The sequence below is a fragment of the Cnephaeus nilssonii genome (genome assembly GCF_951640355.1).
Source record: "Cnephaeus nilssonii genome assembly, chromosome: 6".
NCBI lineage: Eukaryota > Metazoa > Chordata > Mammalia > Chiroptera > Vespertilionidae > Cnephaeus > Cnephaeus nilssonii.
In genome coordinates this window covers 37,290,162-37,315,226 of record NC_137077.1, presented here as the reverse complement: position 1 = coordinate 37,315,226, position 25,065 = coordinate 37,290,162, and the positions used below count along the sequence as shown (strand labels likewise).

The 25,065-nt window shown below is 40.7% G+C and overlaps 1 protein-coding gene across 2 annotated transcripts in view; it reads left to right on the top strand.

The window, feature by feature from the left end:
• The window catches only part of AMN1 (antagonist of mitotic exit network 1 homolog), a 41,594-nt gene that overhangs the window by 9,832 nt on the left and 6,697 nt on the right, over window positions 1-25,065 (top strand). For both annotated transcript variants that reach the window (XM_079774044.1, XM_079774045.1), the window contains exons 3-6: window positions 9,726-9,870; window positions 11,316-11,533; window positions 11,843-11,899; window positions 18,416-18,527. In XM_079774044.1, coding sequence (XP_079630170.1) covers window positions 9,726-9,870; window positions 11,316-11,533; window positions 11,843-11,899; window positions 18,416-18,527 — 532 coding nt within the window. The remainder of the gene's footprint in view (window positions 1-9,725; window positions 9,871-11,315; window positions 11,534-11,842; window positions 11,900-18,415; window positions 18,528-25,065) is intronic.

Below are 25,065 nucleotides of genomic sequence, written 5' to 3'. Positions count from 1 at the left end.
CCCCATCCTTGCAAGAGTCCTGCTCATGAAACTAGATCTAACTTTTGTTGCAAAGTTGCACACATCTTTGGATAGCTCTTTTTGAAATAGTTTCTGAATCTTTTTATAGTCCCTGGAGGGAGAAGGTCTTTGTTAACATGGCACTGTGAAAGAAAAACAGCAAAATGGGGTTAATATTGTCAAGAGAGCAATCTAAAATGGAGCCAGAGGCTTCCGGGAAGCTGAACTAACACAACCCCTCCATATGAAGTTGAACTTTTGAAGTGGGCTAAACCACAAATGGCTACATCCTGCTACAGTTTCTGGAACTGGCTCTGTATCACTGAACTCCCTATTAAGAAATAAAATTTTCATTTAAGGAAAGACATCAGCAATCAATTATGCATAGCACAGTATAAGTTCGCTTGCCAATACCAGTCACAGCTCTTTCAAAACAATTTGTGTAATCCCTTTGAAGTCCCCCTTTTTCAGTGTTTATAAACTCTCTCTCTTTCCCCCTTGGAACACAATTGGGGTTCTACCCAAATCTGTGTGTCCAGAATTGCAATTTCTAAAGGCTCCAAGTAAAGTTTGTTTGCTTTGCAGTTCTTGGTCAAAATTAATTGACATTACATGTTGTCAAAAACTGGGATTCAGAGTGACTTACCTCTCCTTCCAGTGCCTGCATGGATTTGAGTAAGGTACCAAAAAGAGCCCACTGCACCCTGTCGTCTTCCCAGTGGTCCCGGATCATTGTGGCAAGTCCTCCTGGATCAGAATCTCCCACCTTGGTTGAGGTTCAGGCTCTATTTGGGCCTCCTCTCTTACGGGCTCCCCCCCCCCCCCCCCGACCCCATGGGACATAAAGTGCCTATCTAGTAAGGGCTTATTTTTTGAAAAAAATGGGAAGTTCATGTGCTGAATTACCCACCTTCTGGAACTTGTGCTGAAGCTGTGTATGAAATTACAGGCCCTCCGCATCTTGCAAAGTTCTGTCTTGCTGGACCATCATTACCTGGGATAATTTACAGTTAAACTGGCCAAGTTGGGGCACTTTTTAAATCCCTAATTTAGTCTATCTGCACGGTAAATTGGGAAAGGCTCCAAAACTACGCACCCTTATAGGACAGCAATTTTCAACAAGTGCGCCACAAGAATTTTTAAAACATGCAGTACCTGACTAATCAGGGGCTGTTACCACTTTTGCCTTAGATTATCAAATAAAAAGATGACAACAGTCAATACAACAATAGCTGTTGGGTATGAATGAATCAAAATTATACCTATTATTTTAGTCAGATTGGCAAAAAATATATATTTTGGTGTGCTGCAGAATTTTAGTAATTAGTTTAAATGTGCTATGAGATGAAAAAGGTTGAAAATTGCTATTATAGGAAGTATATTGTAATTGGCATTTTGAGACCTCCAAACATACAAGTGATTCAAAAATTGCTTCTCTTCAAAACACAAATTCTAAATCAACAATGCAAATTCTGAGTTATCTCAGAGGTTTACTAAACTTAGAGAAACTTCTAAATGTTCTTCTGATGTCTCATCTACACTGTGTTCCTTTGCTGCCTGCCTTTCCTTTCCCTCTTTATCCTTCACTCGCTGATCTCCCTTTTCATAATGATGAAACTGAGTCTCCATTAGATGCGCCCCCTGCTCCTACCACCCCATTTAAAGTTAAGCCATTGGATGGGTTGGCCCAGGATGACAGACCCTTATTTCTTATATCCCATGGACTAAAGCTGAGCTCCATACCATTATTAAAATTTTTTCTTATCCCAAAGAAAACCCCATTGGGTTTGTTAGAGAATTTCTGCTTACTATCCAAACATATGAGCCAGGGTTCTGTGACCTATGCCAGCTTATCCACATGCTAGTAGGAGAAGGACATGCTAGAGAATGGATAAACAAGGTGGATGAAAAGACTCTATGAACAACTTCTCCCATCTAGGATAAGAGGCCATGCATGAAGTCTCAAAGCTGGCTAAACAACTTCATGAAAAGATACCGATGCTTTTCCTCGAGTTGCTGATTGAAAGAAAAATTTTAAATATGTTAAAAAACACGATGAAATTGTTTTTTATTGCTATGATAAATTTGAAAAAGTTTTACGCAATGCTCCAGCATAGATGAAGCCAATGAAGATACCTCAGTGCTTTTATATTCATCTTTTGTTTGTTTTTTAATTTTTATTTTGGAGAGGGAGAGAGAAACATCGATAGAAACATCGATGATGAGAGAGAATCATTAATCTGCTGCCTCCTGCACACCCCACACGGGACCGAGCCCGCAACCTGGGCATGTGCCCTGACCAGGAATCGAACCCGTGACCTCCGGGTTCATAGGTTGATGCTCAACCACTGAGCCATGCCGACCAGGCAAAAGTGGTTTTTAATTATTGCAAAAAGCCTAGTTATTGGAAAAAAGATTGTTTGGAGCTCAAAAGGCCTATAGCCCATAGAATTTGTGAATCCCCCTCAGGGATTCAATCAAAGTTTTCTTAGCAGTAGTGCTGCTCTAATGATCAAAAAAGGGTTTTCCCCATGCTCTTAACTGATTCCTTAGGAAAAATTGACCTATTGGGAATGAAGAAACTAGGGCCGTGATGGATATGGGAGCGACCTTATCAGTTTTTAACCCTACTAGCCTCCATTTCTCTTTCTTGGAGTACCGAAACCATGCAAATGGTGGAAGTTTCCAGTCGATCTATGACTGTCTCCCAATTCCCTCCAATTCTTTTTCAAGTTGGACCTTTTCAAGGAACTCATCAGTTTCCTTTAGTTTCTTCTGCCCCTATTCATCTCCTAGGACAAGATTTTCTTGAAGCTCATAAAGCCCATATTTTCTTCTTTCAAAAGGGGGAAATATTCTTACATCTTAAGCTTCTAACTAATGACTTTCAAGAGGACTTGTCTATGGACTCATCCATAACTATGCCAGTTTTTTCAGTCACCTTAATTGACCCAAACCCTCTTTTAGATTCCATTCCAAATGAACTTTGATCAAGAAATGCCACTGACATCAGTTGCATTGGTCAATTTCAAAATGGACTAACAGGATAATAAAAACTCAAAATGACACCCTGGCCGGGGCACTCAGTTGATTAGGGCATTGTCCCAATATGCCAAGGTTGGGGTTTGATCTCCAGTCAGGACACATACAAGAATCAACCAATGAGCCCTAGCTGGTTTGGCTCAGTGGATACAGTGTCCGCCTGCGGACTGAAGGGTCCCAGGTTCGGTTTCACTCAAGGGCACATGCCTAGGTTGTGGGCTCCATCCCCAGTGTGGGATGTGCAGGTGTCAGCTGATCAGTGATTCTCTCTCATCATGGATATTTCTCTCTCTCCCTTCCTCTCTGAAATCAGTAAAAATATATTTTAAAAAACACACAAAAGAATCACTGTTTAAAAAAAAGTATCAACCAATGAATAAAGGGAATAATAAATTGGTATTTCTCTCTAAAAGATCAATAAAATAAAATTTAAAAACCTCAAAATGGCAAAACTTATAGAGACTTTTAATATTCCTTGGCATAGCGCTCTCCCTTGATATTGCTCAACCTAAGGTCTACTCCCTTCGGCAAACATAGACTGTCTCATTTTGAAATTATTATTGGCAGACCCATCAAATTAGGTCAATGAATGTATGCACCAGCCAAAAGGAGACCTGCTCTACTGTAGGAACTTATAGGGGCTCTTAAGAATAACAACTCATAGAGCAAAATGTTCATAGTGTGCTCCCAGGAGAAGATCTACAACATCATTATCTCCAACTCAGGGATTATGTCTGTTGGAAATGCCATCTCCATAAAGATGCCCTTCACACCCAATGGAAAGTAGCATATGAGGTTAGTAATGCAGCACAATTTTTACTAATTCTTGTGATGCTGAACTTAAGAGTATTGACTCATGGATTCATGTTTCTCATTTAAAAAGGACATCCACACCTTAGTGGTCCTCTCAGCCTATTGGAGATCTTAAGCTGAAAATTCTTAAATAATCCAAAACCACAACTAGAATTTTCATTCTAGATTGAAACAGATGTAGATAGCTCTCCTAAGACCCTGGACCAGGCCTTGAAAGCTTACAAAATCTAACTGGATATATGTATTATTTAACCTTCCTGTAGCCAAATCTATCTGTAAGGTCTTCCCTACCTATAAGGGAATACCCATACATACAATCTGGACTTATAACTTATCTAACTATTTTGAAAATATAAATGGTTCAGGCAGAATACTGGGTTTGTCCCTTTAAAAATGTATAACTTCAGTCTTTTGCATGATTCAGATGACCATGAGTTCACACCTTGATGAGGCTTAAGTGAATACAATGTTACTTCTTACAATGTCTCTCTAATATGGGGAAATTCAGGAAATAACACCACTCAAACCTGGAAATCATATATTCTCTCACTCTTGGGGTCAAGATAAAAAAAATCTGGTATTTGGTGGAAAATAACTAGGAACAACCAAATCCATGAGAATCTTTCAATTCTGACACAAATATGTAGAAAACTCAGTTGCTCTTTTAATTATTCTTATGTATTATGACTTTAATGTCTTCTGCATTAATGACTATTATGATTATCCAACATACAAAGGATATGCAGTCCCTGTCTCAGAAATAGAACTTAATTCTCCCCTCAGATCTGGGTTGAAGGGCCTACTTACATGCTCTCACTTGAGGGCACTGGATGTTTCTTATGTGTGACCCAATATATGTCACCTTGCCAATCCAATGGTGAAGTGGATATGATATTGTTATGTTAGTACCTGATGCTGTCACCAGGAAGATGCTCTCTTCATTTTTCTGCCATTATCCCCAGTCTAGGCTCTTTTGTCTATAAACTTTGACCAAAACAAACCAAATAGAACTGGGATTTGGGGTCTTCTCTCCCCCTGAAACCCCATAATAGATAAGTGAGGCTTTGGGCATTCCTGTGCTAGAGCTTTTTCCCCTTAGTTTGGAGTAGCTGAGTTAGAAGCCTATCAGAAACTTTTATATTTTTGTAGCACAATGTAGAACACTACTGTTATTGCCCTTGAAAAACAACAAGAAATGATTGACAGTCTGGCAGAGGTAGTACTACAAAACCAGGGCCCTATATGTCTTAGCCACCACACAAGGTGGTACTTGTGGGCTATTTGGAGAAGGTGAAGTGATACAACAGCTTGAGGTTCTGAAAAAATATGTAAAATCCTCAAATAGGCAGAACATTACCCTATAAACTGAGATTAGACAGACTTATCTAGCTGGCCTGCAGGAATAGGAGCCTGGATTTGTTCTATATTTCAGGCCTTGACCATATTAGTTTTTGTGATTATACTGTTCACTACCTTAATTAGGTGTCTTTTTGGGTGCCTTGAACAATGACTAACAGCCACTACCAGAATAATAGTAGCCCAATGCCCAGAGATGTTACAACGAATAAACACTGACCAAGACCACCTCTACAAAGAACTTTTAATCTGAAGAATATGTGACTTAGCTCAGTTTCCAGTTTAGCCTCCTTGTTGCTCAAATGTGGCCATAAACTCTCCTATTGTACACTCAGGAAACTACTTTTTCTGCTACATGGGACATGACATACCGGGAATGAGCCTTCCTGGTAGACGGGATCCATGTTGCTTTTTCAGTGATGGACCAGGGATGCTTCCTAATGATTGATCATTGATACTTTATAAGGAAAAATCTCGATCTAAAGGGGGAACTGTGAAAGAAAAACAGCAAAATGGAGTTGATATTGTCAAGAGAGCCATCTAAAGGTCTCCAGGAAGCTGGCTAACACCCCCCACACACACGTGAAAAGGAACTTTTGAACTGGGCTGAACCACAAATGGAACTGGCTCTGCATCACTGAACTCTCTATTAAGAAATAAAATTTTCACCTAGCAATAGACAAGGCAACAATCATGTATATGGTAGATGGCATAGTGTAGGTCTGCTTAACAGCACCAATCACAACTCTATTAAAACAACTGTGTCAGCCCTTTGGCAGTGACACTCTTTCTGTCTTCATAAACTCTCTCTTTTCCCCTCAGAACACAGTTGAATTTCTACCCTAATTTGTAGTACCAGAATTGCAATTCCTAAGGACCCCAAATAAAACTTTTTTGCTTTGCAGTTCTTGGTCAAATCACTAAAGTTAGAAACCAAGAAGAAAAAGATCTATGTATTTGATTACATCAAAATATGATCTTCTTTATTACAAAAAGGAAAAAAAAAGCAAAGTCACATAACTAGGAAAAATATGTGCAATATGTATGAAATTCTATTATTTTTTTTAACATAAAGAATTCCCACAAACCAATAAGAAAAATCAAAACAAATACTAAAATAGAAGAATCATAAAATACTCAAAGGAAAGAAATATAAATCACTAATAGCAAGTAAAAGGATATTTAAACTCATTAGAAATAAAAGTCACAGTTTGTCTTTCAGTTTGGCAGAAACTTAAAATAGTAATACCCAGTGTTGGCAATAGTGTGGGGAACTGTCACTTTTATCTTCTGCTGATGAGAGTGGAAATGATAAAAGCCTTTTAGGAGGACAGTTTAGCACTATCAAAAGTCCTAAAATTTTGCTTACCATTGACGCAACAATTTTACTTCTGGTAAATCTGAGATATAATTAATATATAATGTCGTGTAAATTTAAAGTGTGAAACACGTGCTGATTTGATACACTTATTTATTGCAAAATGAGTTCCACAATAGGGTTAGTTAGTATCTCCATCACCTCACATAATTAACATTTGCCTCTGGTATTAATCTCAAGGAAGTAATAATTAGGAAAGCATACGAGTATGCTCATCATAACCTAAAAAGTCAATAGTTATATACAGCACTAGAGGCCCAGTGCACGAAATTCGTGCACAGGAAGGGGGGGGGGTCCCCTCAGCTCGGCCTACGCTCTCTCCAATCTGGGACCCCTCAGGACCTCTGGCTCCTAACCGCTCACCTGCCTGCCGGCCTGATCCCCCTAATTGCTCTCCCCTGCTGGTCCCTGCCTGCCTGATGGCCTCTAACCTCCTCTGCCTTGGCCCCACCAACATGGCTTTGTCCGGAAGGACATCCGCAAGGTCATCCGGAAGATGTTCAGTCTAATTAGCATATTACCCTTTTATTAGTATAGATGCCACACTTTGTCCTAAAAATGCAGGTTGTTCCCAGGTTTTCCTATCATGGAAGGGGAGCCCGCAGTAGCATCCTGGGTTCTGACCAGGGCTTATGCACTTGTGCTTTATCTCAGCAGATGCAATTCCTAGAAGAAGACTCTTGAATGTACCTTGAACATTTCTGTCGAATTTGCCAAATCATCCTCCAAAAATGTTGAACCACTTTAAACTCCCACCAGCAACCATGCGTGTGCCCTCCGTCCCACTTTGATGCCAATATCATTGATTTCTCCCTAGAAGCTTCCCTCCCATCAGCCGGGACTGCTTGGTACTTGAACCAACCTCATTGTTCAGCTGGGGACCTGAGTTCCCGAGATAGAATTATGGAGGAGGAAAAATAGTTTTCCTCTACCTTTCTGAGTTCTTGGTGGGGGCCCTTGTAATGAACGACAGATCACCAAGAGAAAAACAAAAGTTCATTAACATGTGTACCTCGTGTATATGTGGGAGATCCCAGGGAAAAATAAGTAACTCCTCAAGGTGGCTTAGAATGCAGATTTAAATACCTTCTTCCTAGGGAAAGGGGACGGGAGATGTAGGCCTCTTAGAGGAGAGTAAATGATTTTTTGGAAAGATGAAGGGGCGGGGGGAATAGTTTGTAACAAAGTTTGGGTGTGATGTCAACTTCTACTCTCCTGTCCTGTGACAGGAGTCAGTCTTCCCTTCCTGATGACACTTCTGTCAAGGGGACCTATGACATTTAAGCTCCTTTAGGGGGGTCTGATTTTAGGCAGATCAGGAGACTTCAGTGAAATCCTCTGCATGCATTTACTGTTTTTCAAGCATCTGCAGCTCAAGATCATCAATATAACAACACAGCATATGCTGGGGTGGCATGTTCTCTGACCTTCATTATAAATCCAACAAAAGCTTGTTTCCTCTCTTAGATGATTTGCCAAGGTAGCGTTATTCCCTGGAGATGGTATTCTGACCAGACCTTCCTGTGAGTGGTCATAACATACCCTGTAGAAAGGTGTGGGCCACATCACTAAATAAACCAGGGTCAGTTTTCTCATCTTGTGGAAAGGGAGATAAAGTTATGATAGTTTATCTCCCTTTCCACAGGTTTCTTGCAGGTTTGTGTCTCTGATCTGGCCCCCAGCAGCCCCAGCACCGCCGTGGCAGGGCTTGGGGCTGCTGGGTGCTGGAACTCCCTGTGTGTTTTTGTCTCAGATCCAGCCCCCAGCAGCCCCAGCACTGCAGTGGCGGGCCTTGGGGCTGCTGGGTGCTGGGCCTGCGGGTTTGTGTCTCCGATCCGGCCCCCAGCAGCCCCAGCATCACCTGGCCGCTATGGGCATCACCATCTTTGTTGGGTTAATTTGCATACTCTTGATTGGCTGGTAGCCTAGCGGAGTGACGGTCAATTTGCATGTTTCTCCTTTATTAGTGTAGATATATAAACAAAGTAATTTTATTGCTTCCTAAATCAGCCTAAATGTTCAACTTAGCATTTTGCCATATAAGATGCATTTAATGAGCTATGGAATAGTATGCAACCATAATTATTTTTGTAAAAAGTGCTCATAAGTATATATGATCTGATCTCATTTTTCCTCAAAGCCTTTTTTTTTTACTCAAAAAACATGAAAACTACTCTTATGTTTTTCTTCGGGTATTGGTCCAGTGGGTAACTTTAGTGGTAGTGGTTAGAAACATGGTCTTTGGAGTTAGGAAGAACTGGTTTCCAAACCTAGCTCTGCTCCTTTTGTGGTTGTGGAGTTTGTGTTGCTGTTTAAGCTCTGGATGCCTCAATTCCCTCGTTAATAAAAGGGCAGTGACCAGTCTCTCAAGGGTGTATGTATATGTGCGTGTGTGAGAGAGAGAACAAGAGACGGAATATTAAGTGACAATGTATACAGCACACTTAGTACCCTTCCTGGTAAGAGTCCAATAAATAGAAATACTTATTCTTATCATTTGTATAATTTTTCTAAATTGTCTGAATGTTTCACAATAATAACACATTACTTTTATATTCAGAAAAGTAAAGCCATTTCTATTTTGGAAAAAAGTAAAGAAAAATATTTCTGGAGAGAGAGCTCAGAATGCTTTGAAATGAATCTGCTATTTGTTGCCCTCACGTGAATATTCAGTAATACTGGGTATGTTTGTACTAGGTCCCAAAAATAAGAATGAAGGAGGTAAATGTTCCAGACAAGCAGTATTAGTACTCTATAAGTATTTGGTATATGAGAGACGCATAGCTAGAATGTCTAATAACAGGCCGGAACTACTGGAAGAGAATAAGCATCTCCACCAAGCGGATTCTGCTTCTCAGGTCTAGTGGGACTTTGTACCCACCCCTGTATTCTCAGCAGTACTTTTTGTTCCTATGAAGACATTAGAAGCACTAGAAGGTGCGCCTCCAGTGGGAACTAGGCTTGTTGTTGTTGTTTTTTCCTGCTTTATGTATCTATCTTCACACAGACATGGTCTATATTCCTTGCTGTATTTTCCATCCTCCAGTTGTCTGTTATGACCCAAAACACTGAATATGGAATAGACGTTTATATTTGTAGGAAAAATTTGTTTTTCAAAATCATGTATTTGTTCCAGATTTTACATCCTGAAGTCCAGACTCTAGATCTACAGAGCTGTGATATTTCAGATATTGCTCTGCTGCACCTGGGTAACTGCAGAAAACTGAAGAAATTAAATTTAAATTCCTCAAAAGAAAACAGAGTTTCTATAACTACAGAAGGTATGTTTATTAACATTGAATGAATTGGCAGATTAATATTCACCATCTGGTATAATTTAGGAACAAAAAAAGGGGGAAATATGTCAAAAGAAAGTATGAATATGTCAAAGAAATAGAAACTATGTTTACCAACAAAAATATTCAAACTAAGATAAAGAATCCAAATTAGAATTCTTGCTTATAAGCAGTGCTGAAAGATAAGAAACACACTGGGCAAATCACTATTAAAATAAACATGGGTGGATACCTCTATATTTTAAATATTTTGCCTGATACAGTGGAAGAAGAAATGACCAGTTCATACTTTGTTAAGGCTTTTTGGATGCAATATTACAACAGAAAATTAAGTTATCATCAGTTTAAACTTACCAGGCAACTCTCCTATTAGTCTGTACAATGCATAGCTTTTAACTATAGCCAGACAACTGCATTTTTCAGTGTCATTATTACATGAATTAGTGGATTTTTTAGAGAGATGAATTAGTGGATTTTTATAATTTTTTTCAAAATAGGATTTTTTACCTTTTCCTTTCCTATAAGAAAAAGGGACTTGGGTAAGTTTCTGGAAAATTTTGTGGGTTGATTATTTTGTTGACTATATTTTGCAATCATCTCAGTTAGCAAGTTAGGATTATCAAAATATTGCAAAGAAGCGTAAGTTTTTAAATGTTTATACAAATTATGACTCATTAAAAAGAACTTTTATTCTGTACAATGATGAATAAAAGAAAAGTTCTTTCTTAAGATATGAAAACAATAAAAATGACCTATACATACATTTACCATCTTCTATTTTGTGTATTTAGCCCATAAAGTTATCTTTTCACAGTGGAATGAAGGGCCCAGGATCCTGAAGTACTCTTTTATTTATGTGGCACATTATCATGTACCAGTCTCCAGTGGGCATTTGCATCAGTTTAATTAGTAAGATTGGTCCATGCTAACAGAGAAGGAGCGTGGTGGTAGAAAAGGGCAGAGTCAAAGAGGGGAGAGGGAATGCATAGACAGGTATGATTCTTAAGGATAAGCATGGAAACATTACTTAAGACATTGGGCAATTTAACTTTGATTTTTCTTCAGAGGCCACAAGAAAATTGACTTTATTACTTTAAAACTTTTGTTTTAACAAAAAGGAGAATCATGTACTATTTAATTACTTAATATGGTTCTGAATGGCTTGGATATATCCTAAAAGCTGACCATTAATGGCAGATATTCTGAAGAATATACTACAGGCTGTGTAGAGAATTCCTGAAACAGTCCAAAGACTTTTAAATAATGGCAGCGTCACTGATAAATAAGTATATCCTCACAGATGAACTATTTTGAAAGGGCTGTCATACAAGTAAATATATCAGTACTAGTGATCAGTTAAATGAAAATCAGTCATATTTCTCATCTATATACATTTATAGCTCATTGATACATAATTGTGTTTTCCTCAGGAATAAAAGCTGTGGCTTCATCTTGTGCATACCTGCATGAAGCTTCTTTGAAAAGATGCTGCAGTCTCACTGATGAAGGAGTCCTTGCTCTTGCGCGCAATTGCCGGCTGCTAAAGGTCATTGACTTAGGTGGCTGCTTAGGTATTACTGATGTGTCCTTACATGCACTAGGAGAAAACTGCTTTTTTCTGCAGTCTGTCGATTTTTCAGCTACGCAGGTAAATGAAATATACACTTGAAATATAGAGGTTGCATGTGTTTTCCCATTGTATTTTCAGTGACTCATTAGAAGAACATAATAACTTTTATTGAAATTGTTGACTACTTCATGCTTTGGTGGTTAAATAATTGCAGTATAATTTGGCACATTCTGCTCAGTTATTTTAAGTAAGGGTGGAGGGTATATGTAGCTAAAACACATATTTGCTGAATGGGAGGCAATAAAGTTATATCTAAAAGATTAACAATTTTTAGAAAATTTTACTTTGTCCCATTTATGTGCTGTGTTGCTTTTTCCCTTTGCTTAGGTATCTGACAATGGTGTGGTTGCGCTTGTTAGTGGACCTTGTGCCAAGAAATTAGAGGTAACGTGAAAATATCTATAAAGATGATGCTAATAAACTTCTTATATCCTCAGAAATTATTTTTTAAACCTAGCAGACAACCATTATCAATTAGGTATTTCCATAAATTTTTGGGGTCTCCAACTCTTTCTTCCCCGAGTAAAGAAAAATTGGTAAAGTAGGAGATAAAGTGTATTTTAAAATAAAACCCTATTGCCCTGGCCAGTGTGGTTCATTTGGTTAGGCGTTGTCCCGTGCACCAAAAGGTTGCTGGTTCGATTCCCAGTCAGGGAGCATGCCCAGGTTGTGGGTTGAATCTCTAGTAGGGGACATGCAGGAGGCAGCCGCCAATGCATATTACGCTCTCACATTGATGTTTCTATCTCCCTCCCTCTCCCTTCCTCTCTAAAAAATCTTAAAAAAAAACAACAACAAACACCCATTTTACTTCTAATGAAACATCTTATTTTCCAGAAGTTTTAGCTTCTAATATATTTAAGGATAGTCTTATTTTAGATGAAGACTGAAAATTTATCAATATAAACTAATAGTCTTTAGAATTTTCATACCAGGACTACTTATTCTCTTGCCTTCATATTTTTCTGGATCTTTGAAGGGATCCATAAAGGACACCACTATGGCATAAAATTATTTTTAGCTGAAGATTTTTGAGAACCAACCAATGCAAAAAAAAGAAAAAAGAAAAGCTTTGAACTACCACCCTCCTCCCATCTGCCTGAAAGCAGAGCTTCTAAAAGGATTCACTTACCATCAAACCCCCTTCAAGGAAGGCTTCCCATACTGCTGAGGTCGCTCCTATCACTGGAGAAGTCAGATGAGAAATTGCATAAACAAAAATTGTCACAAGACTATCATACTTCTTGTTTTTCTCGAAGTGTCCTTTCTCCCCCCACCCCTGCCCTTCCCTTATTAAGATGGTATATAAACTCTAAATTCTAGCCTTTTCTTTCTTTTTTTTTTTTTAGCCACTTTGTCTGTAAATATGAGCATGCATCTGAATAAACTTTGTCTTTTTTCTCTCTTGCTAATCTGTGTTTTGTCAGTTTAATTTTCAGGCCTCCAAAAATAGAATGTGTAACAGGAACAAAGAAAAGGTTTCCCCTCCCCAGTAACCACATTGTACAGCCATTTAAAAAGATCTTGGATTAGTGTTCAGTCTTTGGATTCAATAACCTGTTTCTAAATATATTTAGAAGCCTTTTGTCCTAGGATTTGGGGTTCTTCTTTCCCAGTTTATAGTTTTTTTAAGTTTTTATTTTTAATTTTTATTGATTTTAGAGAGGAAGGGAGAGGAAGATAGAAACATCAATGATGAGAGAGAATCATGGATCAGATGCCTCCTGCAAGCTCCCTACTGGGGATTAAGCCTGCAACCCAGGCAAGTGCCCTGTCCAGGAATCGAACTGTGACCTCCTGGTTCATAGGTCAATGCTCAACCACTGAAGCACACTGGCTGGGTGCCTTCAGCTCCTTAAAAAAATTCTGTTATATCTAAATTTCCTCCCTCATTTATTCCTGCTTTCTTCCTTCAGAGGTAACCAGTATTCTGAAGATCCCTGTGTATCTTTCCTTGTATATTTGGGTACTTTATCTTTCTCTCTCTGTAATATTGTTTTAAAATTTTACATGGTAGTTTCATAATGTATGTGCTCTTTTTTTAAAAAAAAATATTTTATTGATTTTTCACAGAGAGGAAGAGAGAGGGATAGAGAGTTAGAAACATCGATGATAGAGAAACATCGATCAGCTGCCTCTTGCACAACCCCTACTGGGGATGTGCCCGCAACCAAGGTACATGCCCTTGACCGGAATCGAACCTGGGACCCTTGAGTCCGCAGGCCGACGCTCTATCCACTGAGCCAAACCAGTTTTGGCTGTATGTGCTCTTTTAACAGTTTGCTTTTGTATTCAAATTTATTTTTAAAGTTTTCATGTTTTATTGAGTTATAAGTTACATGCAATAAAATTCACCCATTTTAAGTATACAGTTTGATGAATTTTGGTAATTGTTATACATCCCTGTAACCATAATTAAGATTATAATATTTTTGCCCTAGCTGGTTTGGCTCAGTGGATAGAGCGTCATCCTGTGGACTGAAGGGTCCCAGGTTTGATTCTGGTCAGGGGCATGCTCAGGTTGTGGGCCCAATCAGCAGTAGGGGGCATGCAGGAGGCAGCTGATGAATGATTCTCTCTCAGCATTGATGTTTCTGTCTCTCTCTCCTTCTCCCTTCCTCTCTGAAAGCAATCCTATATAATAAAAGCCTAATATGCTAAGTGTCCAGTCAACCAGTCAGCTGTTCAACCAAAGTGTAATATGCTAATGATATGCTAAGGCCGCTCAAATGCTCACTATGACATGCACTGACCACCAGGGGGCAGACAGTCGACTGGTCGACCAGTTGCTATGACGTGCATTGGCCACCAGGGGGTAGACACTCTAACCAGTAGGTTAGCTTGCTGCTGGGGTCCAGCCAACCAGGACTGAGCAAGAAGGGCCAGACACGCTCTGGAGCCCTCCGGCGGTCCCTCCCTGGCTGGCCAACTTCCCGTGTCCCTCCCAAGCCCCTATCGTGCACCAGTGGGGTCCCTTGGCCTGGCCTGCACCTTGTCACAATCTGGGACCCCTCGGGGGATATCAGAGAGCCGGTTTTGGCCCAATCTGGCAGGCCAGGCAGAGGGACCCTGCTGATGCACGAATTCATGCACTGGGCCCTCTAGTAAAAATATATTTTAAAAAAAGATTAGAACATTTGCATCACCCTGTAGTCAGCCCCCTGCCATAGCCCTTCCCCCAAACAACCACTGATTTACTTTGTCATTATAGTTTTACCTTTTCTAGAATTTTATATAAATGTAATCAAGAAGTATATAGTCTTTTAGGTTTTTTACTCTCTTCTTTTGCTTCTTTCACTTAGCATAATGATTTTGAGATTCACCCATGTTATTGATTGCATTAATATTTCATTCCTTTTATTTTTTTGCTAAGTAGTATTCTGTGTCTGGATAAGACACAATTTGTTTTTACATTGACCATTTGGTGGACATTTGGTTTGTTTCAATTAGCACTATTATAAATACTGCTGTGGACATTTGCATACAAGTCTTTTTTAAAAAAAAATAAATCTTTATTGTTCAGATTATTACAGGTGTTCCTCTTTTTCCCCCCATAGCTCCCCTCCAACCAGTTCCCACCCCACCCTCTACCTTCTACCCTTACCCCCCCCCCACTGTCCTCATCCATAGGTGTACGGTTTTTGTCCAGTCTCTTCCCGCACCCCCCACATCCCTTTCCCCCCGAGAATTATCAGTCCACTTCCTTTCTATGCCCCTGATTCTATTATATTCACCAGGTTATTCTGTTCATCAGATTTTTTATTCCCTTGATTTTTAGATTCACTTGTTGATAGATATGTATTTGTTGTGCATAATTTTTATCTTTACCTTTTTCTTCTTCTTCTTCTTATAGAATACCTTTTTCATATCCTCGAGGGTCTCACTAAATTTATCGGTGGTTTCTAGAAAATTCTTGAAAAACCTTATAACCGTGGTTTTGAACTCTATATCCTCCATTTCTTTAATCTGTGACCTGTTTCTTTGTCTCCGCATTTTGGCTGCTTCCCTGTGTTGATAGAGTGGCTTTGTGTGCTAGGTGTCCTATAGGGTCCAGTGGCTCAGCCTCCCAAGTTACCTGAGGTGGACACTCTTGGTGCACCCTTTTGTGGGCTGTGTGCACAGTCTTGTTGTAGTTAAGGCTTGATTGTTGTTGGTATCACTGGGAGGAATTGACCTCCAGGCCAATTGGCTATGAGGATCAGCTGTATCTACGATGGGAGAACTTCTATGCTGGAGACACCCTGATGAGGCAAGACTTGCTTCAGTGGGGCTTTGGTGCTCACTGAGTCTGCCCCGTGAGTGTGTCCCTTATGGATCTGAGGAATTATAATCTGGATGGTCCCACTCTGACCCCTGGGTACACTGGCTCTTGGATCTCCAAGGAGGTGCTAATTTAGCCTCTGCCTGAGGCCACCCAGCAGGAGCTACGGAGAGATCTGCAGATTCCTCTTCTTTGTTTGGGTTTTGGAGGTGCCCAGATGAGGCCCAGCTGTGAAGCAATGCAAGCTGCTGTGGGGCCTTGGGCCTTCTTTTGGATGTTCTGGGTCTCTCTGACTCAGCTGCAGTTTGTTAGGTAATTTTAGATTTCAAAGACCAGGCCATTCATATGCAAAAACCTCTGCGCATAGCTTGGGTGGGGCGGGGTCTCAGGGCGGAGCAAACAGCAATGGCTTCCCATCAGCCCTGCCCTAAGAGGACCCCGGGTCTCAGTGTCCCTCGGTAATTTGCTGCAAGCACCTCTGAGAGAAAGCCACCCTCGAGTTCCACCCGATGCCAGACAGTCCAGTTTCTCCTTATATGAGTCTGGGTCCCCAGAATCTCGCCCAGAACTGGAGTTTAGAGCTTGCGTCTCCCTCTTGATTGAGAAAGACAGCCACATACTCAGTTGCCAGCCCTATCTGCACGTGCACACCTCCATACCTCTGCACTTTACTTCCGCACCTCCTCTGAGTCTCAGTGTGCTTTTCTCGTTCCTTCTAGTTGTAGAATTTCCACTCAGCCAGCCCTCCTGTAGTTCTGGATGATGTCCGTTTTGTCTTTTAGTTGTAGTTTTGAAGTGGTTGTGCGAGGCAGCAATTTCAGGTGTTTACCTATGCCGCCATCTTGGTTTCTCCTCCTGCATACAAGTCTTTATGTAGACAAATTCTTTTTCTTGGGTAAACACCTGGGAATGGAACTATTGGGTTATATAGTACACACTTGGTTAGCTTTGTAAGATACTACCATACTGTTTTCCATACTGTTTTCCAAAGAGTCTGAACTAACATTATGTTTGATATGTATGTCTGTTAATACAAGTAGATATTTTTATCTTATCCTACCTAATAAAAGGGTAATATGCAAATTGACCACACCTTTGCTACACCTAAGCCACGCCCACCAGCCAATCAGGGCGAGTATGCAAATAAACCCAACCAAGATGGCTACAGCCAGAGAGCAAGGTTTCCCAGGCAACGGAGGAAGCCAAGCTTTCCGCCTGCCCTTGCTAGGCCTAAGCCTCCACTCAAGCTACAAAATTTCAATTATAGAAGGTAAACAGAAATGGCGGCAGCCACAGAGCTGGAGAGAGCAGGCCAGGGTTGCCCCCGGCAACGGAGAAAGCAAAGCTTTCCGCACACCCTGGCCAGGCCCAGGCCTCCACTTAAGGCTACAAAGTTTCAATTATAAAACGTGAATTAACCCCAACAGAAATGGCTGCCGGCCACGGAGCAAGCAGGAGGCTTGGCTCCACTCCAGGCTACAAAGTTTCAATTGTAGAAGGTAAATAAATTTCAGATACCAGGGCCTCCTCTTGGGTCGCCAGGGGGCGTGGCTGGCCTGCAAACCACCACAGGCCCCTTGCTCAGGCCGCCCCACACCCCAAGGGAACCCCACCCTGATCCGGGACACCCTTCAGGGCAAACCAGCTGGCCCCCACCCTGCACCAGGCCTCTGTCCTATCTAATAAAAGAGTAATATGCAGATTGACCATCACTCCAACACACAATATGGATGCCCCCATGTGGTCAAAGATCCTGCCCCCATGTGGACACAAGATGGCCACCACAAGATGGCCAGCAGGGGAGGGCAGTTGGGAGGCACCAGGCCTGCAAGGGAGGGCAGTTGAGAGGGACCCAGGCCTGCAAGGGAGGGAAGTTGGAGGCGATCAACCCTGCAGGGGAGGGCAGTCAGGGATGACCAGGCTGGCAGAGGAGGGAAGTTGGGGGCAAACAGGCTGGCAGGGGAGCAGTTAGGCATCAATCAGGCTGGCAGCGGAGTGGTTAGGGGGTGATCAGGCTGGCAGGCAGAATTGGTTAGGGGCAATCAGGAAGGCAGGCAGGCGAGTAGTTGGGAGCCAGCAGTCCTGGATTGTGAGAGGGATGTCCGACTGCCTGTTTAGGCCCGATCCCACTGGGCAACGGACATCCCTCGAGGGGTCCCAGAATGGAGAGGGTACAGGCTGGGCTGAGGGACACCCCCCCCTCTCTGTGCACGAATTTCGTGCAATGGGCCTCTAGTTCTATTATATTAATGAACCACTATTTATTTACCCAGTCACCACTTCTTGACCGTTATAAATAATATTTCAATGGGCATATTTATAAATTGTTTCCTTGTACACATGTACAAGAGTTTCTCTCTATGAAATGAACAACAGCAGTTGGAATTGCTGGGTTCTAGGGTATACTCATCTTTAGCTTTGATAGATATTGCCAAATAGCTTTATAAAATGGTTGGGCATTTAACTTATAAAGCTGCTATACCTTACAAGTTACTGCAGACTTACATTGGTTCTTTCTATAAGACTTTTTCTTACAAGTAGACATTTGGTTCTTTTTGTATCAGATTATGTCCCAAGCTTTTTCATACTGTTATTATAAACCTATTTTTTTCTTCTGATTACCCTTCATTTTTAAATAGGAAATTCATATGGGACATTGTGTGAATCTGACTGATGAGTCTGTAGAAGCTGTCCTTACTCGCTGTCCTCAGATACATATATTACTGTTCCATGGATGCCCCCTGATAACAGGTTAGTATGATAGACTGCGTGGGCTCAAATCCTGCTTTCATCTTTTAATAACTGTGTGACCTGGAGTAAATGATTTTACCCATTCCGTTATTCCGTGTCCTCATCTGTAACATGGGTATAATGACAGTACCTACCTCAAAAACTTGGTCACGATGATTATCTGACAACACTTTACATGGTGCCTAATATAAGGGCTCAGTAAATGTTAGTCATGGTGGTGGTGGTGGTGATAAGTGTTAATGTTAATTGTGATGAGGATGAGAATGGTGGTAGTGGCCATGATACTAAACAATGCTTTAGACAATAAAAGAATTTATAATATCACATTTATCAAATATGCTAAATGACCTGTTATCTATACTCTCATCAGGCTGTAGCCATTGAGGTTCAGAATAATTTGTAATGTGATACTTCACTGAAGAAGAACAAAGTAGTCACAACCCATTTGGCCGGTATAAGAGCCATGATACCACCACGCTTCTGAAAACGCAGCACCTCACCTCTTTTGTATTATCCAGACCCATGCTACCCTTCCCTCTGCCATCACCATACTGTTGTCTGTGTCTATGTGTTATATATATATATGTTCTTTGGCTAATCCCTTCACCTTTCATTCATCTCGTCCTGCCCCTTCTGACAGCTGTCAGTCTGTTTCATGTATCCATGCGTTTCTATTTTGTTTGTCAGTTTATTTTGTTCATTAGATTCTATATAGGAGTGAGATCATGAGATACTTGTCTTTCTTTGACTGACTTATTTCACTTAGCAAAATACTCTCCAGGTCCCTCCTTACTGTCTCAAATGGTAAGAGATCCTTCTTTTTTACAGCTGCATAGTACTCCATTGTGTAAATGTACCACAGCTTTTTATTCACTGTGGGCACCTGGGTTGTTTACAGATCTTGGCTATTGTAAATAACGCTGCTATGAACATTGAGGTACATATATTCTTTCAAATTGGTGTTTTGTGATTCTTAGGATATATTCCCAGAAATGGGATCGCTGGGTCAAAAGGCAGTTCTATTTTTAATTTTTTGAGGAAAGTCCATACTGTTTTCCGCAGTGGCTGCACTAGGGTCCCCTTTTCTCCATATCCTCACCATCACTATTGTTTGTTGAGTTATAGGTGGTTGCCATTCTGGCAGGTGTGATATCTCATTATGGCTTTAATTTGCTTCTCTCTGATGATTGTGACATTGAGCATTTTTTTTCATATGTCTATTGGCCATCTGTCCTCTTTGGAGGTGTTTATTCAGGTCCTTTGCCCATTTTTTAATTTGGTTGTTTGTCTTCATGGTGTTGAGTATATAAGGTCTTTATATAATTTGGAAATTAACCCCTTATTAGATGTATTATTGGCAAATACATTCTCCCATACAGTGTGTTCCCTTTTCATTTTATTGATCGTTTCTTTTGCTGTGCAGAAGCTTTTTAGTTTGATGTAATCTCATTTATTTACTTTTTCCTTTGTTTTCTTTGCCCTAGGAGACATATTGGCAAAAATATTACTATGAGAGATGTGTAAGATTTCACTGCCTATGTTTTCTGCTAGGGTTTTTATGGTTTCTTATTTTTTAAATCTTTAATCCATTTTGAGTTTATTCTTGTGTATGGTGTGAGTTGGTGGACTAATTTCATTTTTTTGCAGGTACCTGTCCAATTTTTCCAGCACCATTTATTGAAGAGACTGTCTTGACCCCATTGTATGCTCTTGCCTCCTTTGTCAAACATTAATTGACCGTATAGGCATTGGTTGATTTCTGGGCTCCCTGTTCTGTCCCATTGATCCATATGCCTGTTCTTATGCCAGTACCAGGCTGCTTTGATTGCAATGGCCTTGTAGTATTGCTTGATATCTAGTATTGTGATACTTCTAACTTTGTTCTTCTTCTAAGGAAAAAGATATAAATATAAATTTTTAGAATATTTGTTCTAGATATGTGAAATACACCATTGGTATTTTAATAGGAATTGCATTGAACTATTGATTGCTTTGGGTAGTAGGGATGGTAACCGATTCCAACATTTACCTCCTGAATTACTGTTATATCAATGAGCTAAAGAGGGCCTTTATATATTGGCCCCATATTGTTTACTTCTTCATAGCTGGCTGCTACTTTTAGCTCAAAAGGCCTCTGGCACCAAACTCAAATTTTTACTCATCCAATTGTTTCAAATATTACCTAAATAAGTAGATTTAAATGTATTCATCTAGAGCTGCCTGCTTTGCATACCCTGAAAAACTGTACTCAACATTTACCACTTATAGATAAGATAAAACCCAGGGCCTCAAGTCACTCTTTTTTTGTTGTTCATCCTCACCTGAGGATATTTTTTTAAATTTGATTTAAAATATATATATATATTTTTTTAATTTGATTTTAAAAAATATATATATTTTTTTATTGATTTCAGAGAGGATGGGAGAGGGAGAGATAGGAAGAAACATCAATGATGAGAGAAAATCATTGATCAGCTGCCCCCTGCATATCCCACACTGGGGATTGAGACCTCAACCCGGGCATGTGCCCTTGACCGGAATCAAACCAATCAAACCCGGGACCTTTCAGTCTGCAGGTCAATGCTCTATCTACTGAGCCAAACCGGCTAGGGCTTCCATTGATTTTTTAGGAAGAATGAGAGAGAGAGATAGAGAAAGATCAGTGTGAGAGAGTCACAGATTGTTTGCTTCCTGCATGCTTCCCAACCAGGGGCATGCCCTTGACCAGGAATAGAACCTGGGACCCTTCGGTGGGCGGGCTGGTACTCTCACCACTGAGCACGTCATCCAGGGCCCTAAGCCACTTTTGATCTTGGGGCTCTCTAACTCCAGGACTCCTTATCTGCTGCTCAGTGACATCATGACACATAAACCTCTCCTCAGGCCTATGGGAATTCCCTTACCCTACTCTCCTACTCCCTTTTTGAGTAGTGTCCTCCCACATGCATATATGCACACACCTCTTTGAAGGGTCTCATGTTGTGAGGGACTTCCTTTGCATGCAACTCTATCAACGTGTGGCTCAAATAAAGCTTATAGTGTCCTACTGCCACCTTGTGGTCATGTATTTTTCCTTGCTTTATTCCCAAATTCCTTGAATTCACTAACTACAGATGACATGGCATGGTGTTCTAGAAGGCACCAGAGGTATAGCATAATACAAAAAATGTTTATATGTCAAAAAAAGTTTGCAAAATGCAACACACCACTATAATAAATATTAATTTATCAAAGGTTCTGGAAAATATAGCTAAGAAACATTTTTTTTATCCAAGCATTTCTTAAAATTCTCTTACCACAGAATACTATGTATATTATTTTTCTGATTGCTGACTTCATAGAATAGAAAAATGAAATACTGAAATGGTATCTGCCCATTGTTTTTAATAATAGTGCCAAGACAAAAACTAAAATCTCAAGATGTAGTGAAATGAGCCCCTCTCCCATATCCTGCCATCTCTCCAGACATTGAATAATTTATCTTTTATGTACCTCAACTTTCCCTTATGTGTAACTGTCAAGTCATACAATTAAGGACTCTGATAAAAATGCAAGAGTTTATACACAGCCCTAGCTGGTTTGGCTCAGTGAATAGAGCATTGGCCTGCGGACTGGTTCGATTCCAGTCAAGGGCATATGCCTGGTTGTGGGCTCGATCCCCAGTAGGGGGTGTGCAGGAGGCAGCCAATCAATGATTCTCTCTCATCATTGATGTTTCTGTCTCTCTCTCTTCCTTCCTCTCTCTCTAAAAATCAATAAAAATATTTTTTTAAAAAAAGAGTTTATACACAATGATTTTTAAAAAATCCTTACCTGAGGATATTTTTCCATTGATTTTCAGAGAGAGTGGAAGAGAGAGAGAAAGACAGAGAGAAACATCAATTGGTTGCCTCTGGTATGCGCCTGGGCCAGGGTCCAAGCCCGGGCTGGGGAGGAGTCTGCAACCAAGGTACATGCTCTTGACAGGAATCGAACCAGGGAGCCTTTGGTCCACAGGCCAGTCCTCTAACCACTGAGCCAAACCGGCTAAGGTCACAATGATTTTTATTGATAAAGTTATTAAAGAGAAAAAGCTGAAGTTTTTCAACCACCCAGATCATCTGTCCTCTTCCTCCTTTCCCATCACCACTGCTACATGTATATTTTTGCTACCATCATTGAATAAAAATAGATAGGGAACAGAGCCTTGGCTAGGTGGCTCAGTTAGTTGGAGTGTCGTTCAGTACATTCAGGCAAATATAATCACCATATATTTAATTTTTACTTTTTTTCTCTAAAGAAGATAAATACTTTTTTCCCCCTGAAAAATGTTTTTTCTTCTTTCATGACATGTTATATAACATGTCTGCCCCCCCCCTTTTTAGATTTATTCCCAAGTATTATTTTCTCTGATATTTTTATCATGTTTCCTCTTATATATATTCATGTGATTGCTCACATATGATATTTAAGACAATACAATTTATATTCTATAAAAAGAATATATATATACACACATATGTTTGTACAGTTCTAATATTAAGTTATCCTCACAGCAACTTGATCCCCATATTGGCAGTGCCCACTGTAGTTAGCAATCAGATTACCTGAATTAACAGGCTTATCTTCTCTATTATATTTGTAAATATTTATAAAATTTCCTAACCTTACTGTCAGACTATATGAGAACTCCATGTTATAAATTAGATCTTGAAACTGTTAGAAGCATTCTTGATTTTATTTCTGCCAGAGACAAAAAACTAAGCTGCTATTTTAAAATATTGTAAATCAGGAAAATAATTTTTAAACTTATTAAGTTTTAATTTAATTATATCTGCAATGATTATCACCAAGTGCAACTCATATACTTTTGTTAATCTCCTACAGTGTACATGAATTTCAATTTCTCTTAACTATTTAAACATATTTCACAATATTCATAGGCACTTAGGTTTAGATTTTAGAAGGGCAATAAAGCAATTAGACAGTACCAGTGTCTTTATGTTTACAGTGAAACTGAGAAAATCCAACAGGAAATCTGCTTTAAATTGGAATTGTAGTGATATCTGAGGAATTGTTTCAGCATGGTTACTTTACAAGCAAGTTCCATAGATTCCTAGATGATAACATTGTCAAGATTTAACACAAGGAGCCAAAACAAAAGTATTTTAAGACCCAAGTAGTTTGCTTCCCTTTCTCTGTTACCTCATCCTTATTTATTCATTCACTAGAGGCCCAGTGCATGAAATTCATGCATGGTGGGGTATCCCTCAGCCCAGCCTGCACCCTCTCCAATCGGACATCCCTTTCACAATCCCGGACTGCTGGCTCCCAAATGCTCGCCTGCCTGCCTTCCTGATTGCCCCTAACCAATTCTGCCTGCCAGCCTGATCACCACCTAACCACTCCCCTGCCAGCCTGATTGATGCCTAACTGCTCCCCTGCCAGCCTGATTGCCCCTAACTGACCTCCCCTGCTGGCCTGGTCACCCCTAACTGCCCTCCTCTGCAGGCCTGGTCACCCCTAACTGCCCTCCCCTGCAGGCCTGGTCACCCCTAACTGCCCTCCCCTGCAGGCCTGGTCCCCCCCAACTGCCCTCCCCTGCAGGCTTGATCGTCCCCAACTGCCCTCCCTTGCAGGCCTGGTCCCTCCCAACTGCCCTTTCCTACAGGCCTGGTCACCCCTAACTGCCCTCCCCTGCAGGCCTGGTCACCGCTAACTGCCCTCCCCTGCAGACCTGGTCACCCCCAGCTTTCCTCCTCTGCAGGCCTGGTCACCCCTAACTGCCCTCCCCTGCAGGCTTGATCATCCCCAACTGCCCTCCCTTGCAGACCTGGTCCCTCCCAACTGCCCTCCCCTGCTGGCCTGATCGCCCACAACTGCCCTCCCTTGCAGGCCTGATCCCTCTCAACTGCCCTCCCTTGCAGGCTGGGTGCCTCCCAACTGCCCTCTCCTGCTGGCCATCTTGTGTCCACATGGGGGCAGGATCTTTGACCACTTGGGGGCAGCCATCTTTGTGTTGGAGTGATGGTTAATTTGCATATTACTCTTTTATTAGATAGGATTATTAATCCAACACAACAGAACTTCTTTATGAAGCATTAGAACTCTAATCATTATTTGTAAAAATGTGCCCAGCCTCACTTTTTCCACTGCGTATTCTACAAACATGTCTAAATTACATTTTCCTTGATCATTTGAAAAAGTTAGCTTATTTACCGTATTTTCTGGCATATAAGACTACTTTTTAACCCAGGAAAATCTTCTCAAAAGTCGGGGGTCGTCTTATACGCCCGGTGTCATCTTATAGGATGGGTATATCCCAAACTCTATATTTTAACTGGAAAAGTTGGGGGTTGTCTTATACGCCCAGTCGTCTTATACGCCGGAAAATACGGTAATTTATATTTCCCTTGGTTTCTTTCTCTTGGTGCTTCAAAAGCCCTTGCCATGAATCTCTTTCAAAAAGTGGTCTCCAGCCCAGCCAGTGTGGTTCAGTGGTTGAACATCAACCTATGAACAAGGAGGTCATGGTTGGATTCCTGGTCAGGGCACATGC